Source organism: Ptychodera flava, chromosome 6, assembly GCF_041260155.1.
Source record: "Ptychodera flava strain L36383 chromosome 6, AS_Pfla_20210202, whole genome shotgun sequence".
Lineage (NCBI taxonomy): Eukaryota > Metazoa > Hemichordata > Enteropneusta > Ptychoderidae > Ptychodera > Ptychodera flava.
The window spans coordinates 4,098,191-4,110,996 of NC_091933.1; the positions used below are offsets into that span (position 1 = coordinate 4,098,191).

General features: G+C 36.9%; 1 protein-coding gene across 1 annotated transcript; it reads left to right on the forward strand.

Annotated features, from left to right (window-relative positions):
• The first annotated feature begins 708 nt into the window (after positions 1–708).
• Positions 709–11,471, forward strand: LOC139134638 (G/T mismatch-specific thymine DNA glycosylase-like). The gene is made up of 7 exons (XM_070701588.1): positions 709–878; positions 1,141–1,194; positions 3,598–4,066; positions 4,526–4,595; positions 5,031–5,163; positions 5,588–5,747; positions 6,205–11,471. Exons 2-7 carry the CDS (start codon positions 1,154–1,156, stop codon positions 6,838–6,840), a joined length of 1,509 nt encoding a protein of 502 aa, XP_070557689.1. The 5' UTR covers positions 709–878; positions 1,141–1,153; the 3' UTR covers positions 6,841–11,471.
• Positions 11,472–12,806: the final 1,335 nt, after the last annotated feature.

Here is a 12,806-nt window from a genome sequence, read left to right on the forward strand (position 1 = left end):
GGGCACAAACAAAGAGGTGAGGACATAGGTGAACATTAGTAAACATGGATGTCAGCCGGGCAAAGCAGTTCCTGTAAAGTTATAAACGCATTATCAAGCTCTCAATTTATATAAACAAAGAAATACCTAGTTATATTTATTATTATTAGCTACTATTATTATACTGTAATACTTTATCTTTATTGAAGAAAATTTTAACTTATTTTTGTATCATACTTTTATTGCCACAAATGTGATGTAAATCCTATATTTACAAGCAAGCAATAAAAATATTATTATTATTATAATTTGGAACCGCGGGGGGGGGGGGGTGTTATGTTTCACAAATTGGAAAAAAGGGGGAAGGTCACAATTTAGATAGGGGTTTTGGAGAGGGTCAAATCACATTTTACATAGCGGAACATCCCTGAGTTCCCCTGTCTCAGAGCCTCCCCCTACGAAATAACTGACAGCTCCCTTATGATATTTAAAAAGTCTTGAAAGAGGAGAAATGTGCCACATCGGAATCCAAAGCCAACTGCATGTAAAAGTACCGGAAGTAGCCGATGGCAGCCCTCTACGGTTTACGGCAGAGAGGAATTTTAAATAGTTTTCTGTATATTTGTATTAGAGGCTTACAATGGGACAAAGAACTTTGATAAAAGGATTTGAAAATGACAATTTTGCATAGGTATTCGGTTAGGTTACACAAACAACGTTTTCAAACGGCTGACAACGCTGAGGTCTGGATGTTTATTAATAACTCATTTGCTGGACATTGAAAACAAGGACGCCACCAACGGTGACCTGATACAAAAAATTTCCGATTGCTGGTTTCAGTCTGCAGATTCATTGTTCTCGCAGAGGATTAAGAGTGGCCTTTAAATATCATAAATAAGGTAAAGTATGTTCAGTTGATTCATAGAATGCGTCTTTTTATCCCGAAGATGAATTTTGTTAATCTCGATCTACATTTCTCCATTGAAATACAGACGGTATTCGATTAATCACACCTCGATACAAGTGGTCGGGTGCAAGGTACATGGCATACACTGCTTGTCTATTCGTGTTACTGAAACCCTTCGCACAGCGCTTTGTTAACATAACGAAAAAACATTTTAAGGAAGTATTTAACGGTTATTATTTTCTTCCCATCTACAGCCACGAGACAGGTATGGACTACCCTCAGCCGCCTCATCAACCCAGCCCATATTTGTAAGTACCAAAGTGGCAAAAATCCTGTGTACAAAATTTACAGCAGTCAATGTTGTCACATGCAAATTTGGCTTCACACCTGTAAATTGCCGTTCAAAGACAAAACATATGTAAATTAACCGTAACTGTCACCAGACCTTCCTGAAAATATCTCAGCCGTCCTTCAGTTTAATTTCTCTTGTTTTTGTTCTGTGGATTTTCTTTCCTTTTTCTGAGGAAAATCCACATAAAGGTTTAGCAAATTGTATGATGACACAATTTTCCCCATTAATGTGGCAGGCTGTGTTTGCTTTGCAAAATTCAAAAGAAATAGTGTATTCAAATTCTGCCTTGAACACTGCTGACAGATGTGAACAAAAATAATACAGCATGAGAAAAGTACACATTCAGCTTTACATGTTAAATTTTAAGTATATGAAGTTAGTTTGATACGGAAACCACTAATTTCACAAGTAAAAACATCTGGCTCTGCTGGTCAGGACACATGTATAGACAGACACTGAATGGGAACCCCATTGTTTTTCTTTGAATGGGTCACAATGGGTCCATGTGAAGGTTACCAACAATTATCAACAACAGTAGTTTTGTCAATCAGTGACTGTCTGAAGTAGTGCATGTGTCACTTTTCTTGATGGTATGAAAGGTAGAAAAATTGTATATGTTGCTCTATGTGGGACTGTCTCAGATTGTCATATTTCAAAAAGTGAAATTCTCTTGTTTTTAGAAATCCTCAGTGAACCTCACTTTGGCTCATAAATTGGTGGCTGCAAGAATTATTAACCCTTTCCTGCCAGACAGTAACAACTGTATCACTTCCCCATCAGCAAAGTCAGTAAAAAGCCGTATTGAGCCAAAACATGACATATTTTCACCCACTTGGCTTGGTATGTTATAGAGTCTTTTGTCCAAAAAAATCAACTTTACAGTATTATGTTTTCAACAGCCTTCAAATGTACAGTATTATGTTAAAATACATCATATGGAATACGTTGTGTTTCATTAATTTTAACCATCTTTACCTGGTGGTGAAATATGGACTTGGCAGGAAAATTATTAAAAGAACAAAAAACAAACTATTTCAAAACCAAATTAAATTTTTACTCTGGACAGTGGCTTTGTGTGCTGCTCGTAAATATCCCATGGTTAACATGCATAACCTCAATGTCATGGTGAATGATGATATTTAGTATGAAATTTTAAATGATTTCCAAGTGTCTATGTGCTTTCATGCCACACTTCAGGGTTAGTCATACTGCCTGTAGAAGATGTATGCAGCAAACAAGGTTCAGTAACCCTTTGAACTTTTGTGAGTGACTGAGGGAAGAAAAAAAACTAAAGACATTGTCCAAAATTAAGATTGTGACTTGCACATCAAGCTCATGCAGGTATCAATAAATTTGTCAACAGTGAAACATTTGTATTTACAACCCCATATAAATTTAAGTTCCATACTCACAAATATAGAAAACAACGGAGTAAAAGCAAAAAGGGAACTTGACATTAAATGCAATTTTGACATTTTCTTGCAGTATATATTTTATTGTAACTTAATTTCATCCTGTACGGTATGTTGTACTTTTGATTATGGTTTCTCTACGTGGGGGTAGAGTAACCCTGATTTGAATATGTCCTTGTTTCACATTTGAGTATTATTCTGTAGCTGTATGCAGACTTTTACATGGTACCTCCTATAAGACATCAACGCTTTGCACTCTTGAACTTTTTGTTCATAGGGAGGGGGAGGGGAAAGGGAAGGGGTTTTGAGCAAGATGCTAACTCTTCTGAGCCTATGTGACAATCTGAGATGGTCTGTGAGAAAACACCTTACTATGCACATAGTGAAAGTGGTGGATGAATGAAGAAACATGATTTTTCAAAAGTGTGTGTCAATATTGTGTTATTTTCACTTGAGGTTCAGTAATACAGGTACAGGTAGGATTGATCATCAGCAACACTTAAGACTAGTTATGATGCCATGGAAACAAGTGTTCATCAGAGTAGCAAGATTTCAACTGTGTACATGTTAGTGAAGAACTAACTTTTATTTGCCTTACCCTATCCAATAATGTTGATGTACCTACACCGTAAAGCTGTGAATATAGATGTATACCATTGAAAACTCTGGCCAAGTGAATTTTACCAGTTAGAGTTGTTTATTGATCAGTTTCATCCTGTGTGAATGATTATATGAATGCCTTGTAATCCTCAATTTAGCATGATATGTTGGTTTCAATCGGGTTCTAACTCACAACGTACGGCACCCAGTCACCTAGTGGAGAAGCTACAGACAAAACTGCTCGGCGATATCCCCAATCTCAAAAAAGATTGGTTCAATGACCGAGCTAAGTTGTTACAATTTTTCTGACTGCGACCCCTGCATGTCTTTTCTCATTCTAAATCTAGTCACCCTTTGGTTAAGATGGAACCGCCAGACCAGAACATGGTTAAAATGGAACCTCCGGATCATCACCAACAAATGATGATGATGCAGTATCACCACCAGCAACAAGCACAGCATCCACAGCACCCACAACAACACCATCAACACCCACAGCACCCGCAACAACACCATCAACATCCACAACATCCACAACATCATCAACAGCACCCACAACACCACCAACAACAACAACACCCACAGCAACACCTTCAATATCAACACCAAATGCAGCAGCAGCAGCAGCAACAGCAGCCGGCAGTTTCAAACACTCCAACAAAGGGAAGGAAGAAAAAAATCAAGCAAGAAAAAATAACAGATGCATTCCCAGCCAAAAAAAGGAGGAAAGTTGACCGATTCCAAGGAATGCCAGAGGAAGAGGTTCTGAAGAGAACACTACCTGATCATTTAGATTATAACCTTGATATAGCCATTGTAAGTTGTTGTTTCAGTGCTAACTTCTTTGCTTATATCGTTGACTGTTCTTCGCAAAGCATAATGGGGCAGTGTGCATGACCATGACAGTGTCCTTGTTAGATTTATCTTAGTCATTCTGGTATTCCTATTGCCTGATATGTAACAGCATCAGTCATGTGATATATGATGGCATGAGTCATGTGATATGTGATAGCATAAGCCATGTGTATGTTTATAATTTCCATTCTCATAACATACATATAAGCCATGAAGGTAAGATAACTAGCAAAAAAAAGAATTGAGAAATTATTGCTACAGCATGCTGGTTTACGTGACAAGATGCTTGCTGCTAACTTGGTACCCATGTAATTGGATCTAAGGCAAGCTAAGTCGTTTAATAACGCTTATCAATATATGCTTGCCTTTCAAAGTATTGCCCTCTGTATCCAACACTGAATACCTTGTATATCTTTTCAGGTTGGGATTAATCCAGGACTCTTTGCTGCCTTCAAAGGTCATCACTACGCGGGACCTGGAAATCATTTCTGTAAGACCTTTTTACCCCCATTTTTATCAGTTTTCAGGAAATAGATCTTGTGAATATGGAAATTCTATATGAATGGTGACAATTCAGACAAGTCAAAACTCAATTCAGTTTTCGATAATCCTGTAATTTCTGTGATACAATAGCCCTTTTGCGAAAAAGAACTGTCAGTGCTACCTTTAAATGTAACATTGTAGCAAGTCAGTATTTTACATCAAAGTGTAAATCAGGTTGAAAGGATTGTAAGACTTTCACTGCATAGTTTGCATTGAAATCTTATCCAACATAATTTGCCGTGTTGTAAGCACAGACAGGCTAACCACATGCTATCAAATAATTTACCAGTTCTTTATAACAAAGGACCACAGAATTCTTTTCAAAAAAAATTCTCCCTATGTTTACATCTGTCAGCTTGGAATTCTTGTACTTTCATTTCAGGGAAATGTCTGTATCTGTCGGGATTAATACCGGAACCGATGACGTGTCTTGATGATCACAGATTGAAGGAGTATGGTATTGGCTTTACTAACATTGTAGAACGAACCAGTAGAGGAAGTGCTGACTTAACAAGGTTTGCTTTCATTCATTTCCTTCAGTGTTCATACACACTTACATGTTATACCCATGTCTGTCCATAAGTCTGTGTGGGTGGTGGTTTCAAAATCTGCCCATTGTAGTGTGACACACAATAAAGTTCACAAAGATGAGCACTTCTTTTTGGTGTTAGACACTAAAAGTAGAAGTACGTAGAGCCAGTATTTGGGTCAATCATATCTTTTTGGCTTTTTCATAATATTTAATCTCATGGTACAAGAAAGGAAAGGAAAAATGTATTGAGTTTTGTATTTTGATAAATGTTACAGTATTTGCGATTTTAAAACTGAGAGAGTGTTACAAGGCAAGCAGGAAGATCAAACCAGTGGCTTAGTTATTTTTAGGTGATGAAATTCAGGAAAGTACTGAATTGATTCATGAATTTGACGTTTCTGCTGCAGAAAAGAAATCAAAGAAGGTGGAAAGCTGTTGCTGAAGAAGATCCAACAATACAAGCCTAAGATTGTGTGCTTCAATGGCAAAGGAATCTATGAGATATTCAGCGGCAAAAAGGACTTTGAGATTGGCAGGCAACCAGAACCTATAGAGGGCACAGATACAGTGAGAGAATCCCAATTCTTTGTTATTCAGTGTGTGTGTGGGATGAGTTTCCTAATTTTTGAATGTTTGATACAACCTGATATGTACTATTGCAAGTGGATTAGAGTACGATAGCTATCTCATTAGCTGTATGTGTAAACCACAGTAGTTACCTCAATAGTGATAGCATTTGACTTTATTAAACTGCATAAAACAATGAGGGAAATGAAAATTCAAAAGACACAATGAAGAAATGGGATCATGCATGTGATAATCCTTTCCTCACACAATCAGAGATGAAACGGATGAATTCCCAACTTCTATGTTATCGCTCCTTCTCTCATTAATGTTTGTACTGTTTAGTTTGATACAGATTTCAATGTGAATGATAAAGCAATGACTGATACGACAAAATAAATGTAATTATCCCAGTTTCTCTCTATGACTCTTATTTAATGTAACTTTTATTGCTTTTCAGGTTATTTTTGTAATGCCTTCTTCAAGTGCTCGATGTTCCCAGTTTCCCAGGGCAACAGACAAAGTGCAGTTCTACCTCCAGCTGAAGAAATTGCGAAATGATCTGACTGGTAGACCCCATTCACCAGATCCTATCATACCTCCACCACCTCCCCCAAAATCCAAGTCCAAGGGAGCCAAAGTCAAGACCGAAAACAACATGGCCAACTCGTCCCAGCTCCAGCCCATCTTGTATGAAAACCAGGGATTTGTAGCAACTGCCCAGGCATCTTCAATGAACGCGATAGTGAAGTCAGAACCTCCTGAGGAGCCCCAAGGACCAAACAGCATGGGATTTGTCATCAAGCAAGAGCCACCTGACAGTGGATACGGTATCAACTCATTTGAACCCGGCAGCTTCATCGATAATATTCCGACCATTCACAACTATCCTGCTGATCCGGCCATGGGTCACGGTATGCAGGGATGCATGCCGCACAGTAGAACAGTCATGCCCAGTGCATCAAGCCACAATCAGAATATTCAGCCCCAACAAGCAAACAACTTGGATCACCAGCTGCCGAATTTCAGCGATGCCTTCCAGGTGAAGCAGGAAGGTGGGCCTAATATAACATCATGTCATTACAATCCTCAATAAAATGTCCATTGATCTGTCATTTCAAGCAAATTGTTGAATAATTTTTTTCAGAATAGTCCTGTGAAGACTTCTCAATCCAAAAAGAACAATCGTTTTCAAAAATGGTACTTGTAGTACCACCTCGTTCTGACTGACATCAGGGATTTGTTTTTTCTGTAATTTTACCTTCCTGCCATCAGTACTGAAATACAGTAAAAATCACCAAAACATCTACTGACACATGTCTAAATACAGGGTGCAATTTCATGGTCACCAGCACACCTTTTTCCTTTTGACAATACAGTATGTGTGTTGTAAGAGATACCAAAAATTTAAGTGTAAGAAACAAATAAACTTTCTCAGTCTCTGTGCAATGATGTTCATATCCTTCCATTGTTGAGCCAGACACCCATTACAAACTTCAAAAAGTTGTGTTTGTACATACTTGTCAATACTGCCCAGTCAGCTTTGTGTGGGCTCCTGTTCTTTCATCAGATGATAGAAACACTTAAACACTTTCTATTTGTTTCACTGTGCAAACTCAAATCATGAGTGGAAAACAGTTTTGCCCAAAGATGTTTTTTCCAGCAATGAAATGACAGTTTCAGGTATAGGGCACAGCCCTAACTCCAGTTGTAATGTCTACATGTCAATCATTGAAGTAATCATTTAAAAATGTGTCAGTCTTTTTCATGAAATTACTGTCATTTGTATACCATCTGTTCCCTATGTAGTCTTGAGTGTCTTGTACTTGTCGCCACCCAGGTAGAATAATTTGGAAACTGTCAGATTCTGTCAAAGTTGTAAGAGATTCAAGTGGTATTATTTGATGTGCAGTCTCTGTTTAGAAGTGATTACTGAGTATGGAATATCAACAGTGCTCTTGATCCACTGCCAAAGAAACAACACACAAACGTGTATATCAGGAGAAAGGGCATCATTAAGAATTCATAGAAATTTTACTTTTTTGTGTTGAAAAAGGCACTGAAGTAGTTAAGTTGAAATGAGACAGGTTGAAATACACAAAGTTCAGCTGATAACACATAAAATCAGGAAACTGATAAATGTTAAAATGTTTGGTTGAAGGAAAAACAAAAAGTCACGGTACACTGAAAGAAATTTTTGATCACACTCAACAAAAGGAAAATAATGAAGTAAAGAAATGAGTCAAGTTTGCTTTGAGTGGTTTTTACCATGGATGTTTTACATCCATGCATTTACCTACAGCCTGGTCGCTGCAACTATTTGCATTTTTTCCATAATATCTTATCCAATTCTATCCCTTTTTCCTACATTGAAATTCAACAACGGAAGCTCTTTCACTGTTTACTTGATTGCCCTCAGTGACCTATCAGTAATAACATTCTCCCTTCTACTGTCTATGGTAATAATGGGCAAATGTAAATTTTGAATCGCCATTTCAAAACAAAGTCATCAGAGCTACTTTACTGTTGTTACATAACAGCTTTGTAAAAGAATACAATTGTGATTGTTGATGAATACAGAAGGGCAAGTTCATTATAATACACATGAATTGTTTGCTATTACTGGTACTTGAGTATGGTAGTCAGCCATCTTTTGAACTGTGATTTCAGCAACCATGCTTTGTGTCACACCCTTAGAACCTTGTGTTGTATGTTCATACATTTCATGTTCAAGTGTAATTACTAAAATATACACACCTATCAGTTGTTAAATATGTCATCTCTTTTCTTTAAAAATGAAATGAAGAGTATATTGTGGCTGTGATAACGTCTGATCAAAGCATCGCACAGGAAACTTTACCAGGTATCTGTGTTCTACTTACCTTGTGTTTATTGCCATATGAAATATTTGTCTGACCATGAAACTAATTTCACTTTGTGAGCACCAAAGTATATGAAAAATGATCCTTCCATAAATATTTCTATTAATTTCTGATAGTGGGTATAATTAGCAGTTGTCTCACAGTTGAACAGGAGATTTTCCTGTCTCAACCTCTCCACCCACATTTCAATAGTTGTCAGTGTATTCCAGCCATTGAAAACAATTGGTTTGTACTATGGCATCGGTATTGAAGGGGTCCTCTACCTTCCTGAAGGCAATTATAGTCATGGCTAATCATGTGTAGAGTGTGTGCCTTCTTTGTTCTCCCGTCATCATTATCATCATCATCATAATCTTTATTATCACCATCATCATCATCATCATCATCGTCATCATCATCATCATCATCATCATCATTGTCATCATCATCATCATTGTCAGTGCAATTGGTTTGTAAACTGGATTCCACATGAGTATGATACTGTAATTTTCGTTGTGGCTAGTACTTTAAATGTAGAGAGAGCTCATGTTGAAATTTGAAGATTTTTTAATGTGATTTTAATACTATGCTTCTTCACTAAAGGTAGATCTTTTCATACTACTGTATTTTTAGTAAATTATGTATTGGAAGATTTTCTGTTACCCTAGGAGGAGAGAGTCAGTGTGTGAAAATTTACTGCATTGAATGTGATGCGGTCAGTAATATTTTTACATAACACAGAAAAAACTGTACATTTTGCTTCTCTTGGAATAGCTGTTATCACTTTTATAGTAGGAAGTGTCACCTGTAGATGGATTTGTTTGCTCAGTAAGAATGACATTTTGGGATTGAATGCCAATCTTCTGTGCAGGAGTATGGTTGCAAGGATTGTTTCCTTGATGAGACTTGTCATTTTAGACTTCAGATACTGACACAGCAATTATTTGTCAAAGTTGCAGCCAGTGGTTCAAAATCAAGCATGGTCCAAATGAGCTGTCTATTGCAATGATTTGGACAACTACTTGAAGGTGCTTGATTCACCCAAGTGGCCACAGCTGCAAACCGATTTTGTACTGTAACCAAATATGGTTACTTTTAAAAACTTTACTATGGATTGATAGATTCAATTTTTCTTCAAATGAAGCAGTAAATGTATGACTGGTATCAGAAAGGTTGACCAAGGTTACCACTTTGACATTCCCCACCAACCTAGGGGGACTGGAATTCAGGATAGAGTAAGTGTCCAGGGGGTACCTGTCCTAGAACCAAATTATTATTACCAGAACTAAATTGGCACATGTTCTGTTCTTTGGGTGAAAACCCTGAAATATCCAGTAAATTCAGCAGGGTATTTTCTCAGAAAAGTGAGAAACATAATTAGTACGATATACAGAACTTTCAGCGGTCTGATAGACTTTGTGTTCAATGTTATATCATTTTGTATGATTGCAGCTATGGCGTGTGCAAGAATGAGAGACCTTGTAATTGTGTAATTTCAACAGTGCGTCTATTGTAGAAATTAAATTAAATTGTTTATTACATGCCTCATCACAGCGACCATTTTTTACAATGTCAAGTTGTGAATTATTTTGTTGAACAGGCACGCAATTATTTTGATGAAAAATTTAGCCAAAATCTTTATTATCTATTGCCGAGCATGTCTCAGTTGACAATAAATTGAGACTAAAGAATCTGTGACAGGTTATTCATCGTTGAAAAATGTTTATTTTTTAACATTTATAGAAACAGGGCATGGGAAATTCATGTGGAATACCATAAGGATTATGGTAACACATTGTCAAACTTTGTAACATTGCCATCAGCTTCACAAAATGTGGAAGTAAATGCATGCATGGATAACTGCAGCAAATCATTTTGCTGCAGTTTTGCTGATTCACAGCTCAAAAATTAATTCACTTTATCCAGATTGTCAAAATCTACTAGTTTTGCCTTTAATGAAGATTCATGTCTGATGGATTTTAGTTCGATTCTCGTTCTTTAACAGCCATGATCCAGCAGTGAATATGGCATTATGTTGATATGATTAAGGGTCTGTATGTTCTTGACGTTACACATAGCCACCAGCTTTGTAATGCAATGAACATAATTAGGTATACACATACAGAGCCTACATACAATGATTTTTTGCTCACAGCCTATACCATCTATGTTATCATGTACAGCATGTGTGATAGGAATGCGTTCTACTTGTCTTGAAAATTTAATATAGTGCAACTTCTTTTAGCTCATTTCTGCTCTCTTTTGAGCAGATTTACAAAAACCAGAAAAATATTTTGAGGTCAGAGGCATGTAATAGAAATAACTTGGACCGAACATGGGAATAATATGCTTCAAAATAGGAAACCATTTGTACTTCGGTCCTATGGCAAGTGGTTGTCTACCAACAAATATAATTCTTACATTTGGTCTAAAAACATTACAGTAGTGCATGTGCTGATATTTTACAGCGCTGTAGAGAATCTTACTATTGTATGTTGACAAATAAAAAAAATATTGTAGCTGATATAGTCACTATTCTGATGAACTTAAATAGTGTTTGTCGTGTATATGTATTCTTTTGGTGAAGGGAACCGTAGCAATTTTAACTTTCAATGTCATATTGCTGGCCATTTTATTGCATCTGTATTTCATGGGCGTCTGTATTTCTGCCCCTTTTTTTGAGAAGATGCTTTTTATTTATGTATAAGATTATTTATGAACACATACGTGTCATTTTAATACATATTGACATAGATAAAAAAGTATTTATTGTGAAAATTGTGTGCAAAATGATTCAAATTGAGAGATGGTGAACTATCTGTGACAGCAAACGCAGAAATAAAAAAAAATATCAGTAGCAGAGTTACTTTTGTGTGTGAGAATTATTTTTTTGGCTATGGGAGTTGTTGAAATCATTCACTGCGTGTAAGATATGCATGGAATGGGATGGTGACTGAGAGTCAAGTACATGCTCCATTGGTGGACCATATTGTATTGAACTTTGCTGACGTGTCAGTGGTTTACTTAAACAGGAACTTCCCCTATAAAAGCCAGATTATCGTAAATCTATGCAAATGTAAAAAAGCCGCCCTACTGATCGGACATGCAGTGTTTTGTGAGTATATCGCAACTAAACTTGAGTTGAAAATAAACTAAAAAAATGTTCCGTTGTTTGTCGGAGAACGCATATGTCCCAAAATGTGTTCCCTTTATGACCATTTGACCCCTCTTTGCATATGTCACGAAAGTGCCGATCATGATTATTCAAATTTCTCATACGGTCTAAGCTATGCTCTGAGAATTCAAAAACTCCCACCAAGTGTATGCAAACAGCAGCGTCATCTGTAATCGCCCTATCATGCGCCCATGGTCCTGTAACTTCCCCGTTTAAAGGCCTATGTTGGCGTCAGATTGTCTTGCAAGGAAATTTGTTTACTAAATTACAATTTCAATCAAAAACAAAAGCCTTTGACACTCCGTAATCCTTTTAGGGACTAGAACAAACTTGATCCTGGGGATCAAGTCCCTGGCCTTTAAGCTTTCAGCTAAAAGCAGCAACTGTACACTGAGAATTTGTTTTTATATATACTTTCTATGTTTTGTCTACTTCATTTTCACTTGTGCAGTGAGATAGTATCTATATACATTATAAAAACTTGCTTGAAACATTTAATTGCAAAACTCACCACTGGTGGTGCTCAATTCAGAATGACAAACAGTTGTGTACAACATGACAATTGAAGTTTATTCTCTATAGCATTTCCAGTGGATCATTATTGGAAACACAGTCCAACCTGTCTTAGTAGTGCTCAACCACACAGAGTTGACTCTATATTCTCTTTATAATGGTCACCTTGGTGACAGTCCCATAACATTTTAAATGTTAAAGGCCCTCTACTGAACAGCTACCTCTCATATGTATAATGGATAGCATCTGGGACTCTGAACGACCCTGTCAAAAGATATGAAGACTGAAAATCAGAAATTACTCTTATTTGACAGTTTTACATCTTTAAGAAATTGAAAGTTCTATGATTTTAGCGATCATGAAAAGTCAGAGAAGCATGAAACCTGTTGTGGGTAATAGAAATAATCTACAACAGAGTGTGTCCACTCAATGCACAGTGTCCACTCAATGCACAGTGTGATACCACAAAGTCTTGGTAAGTAGCAACACTAGTAGACTCTCTCACAGCCCCTT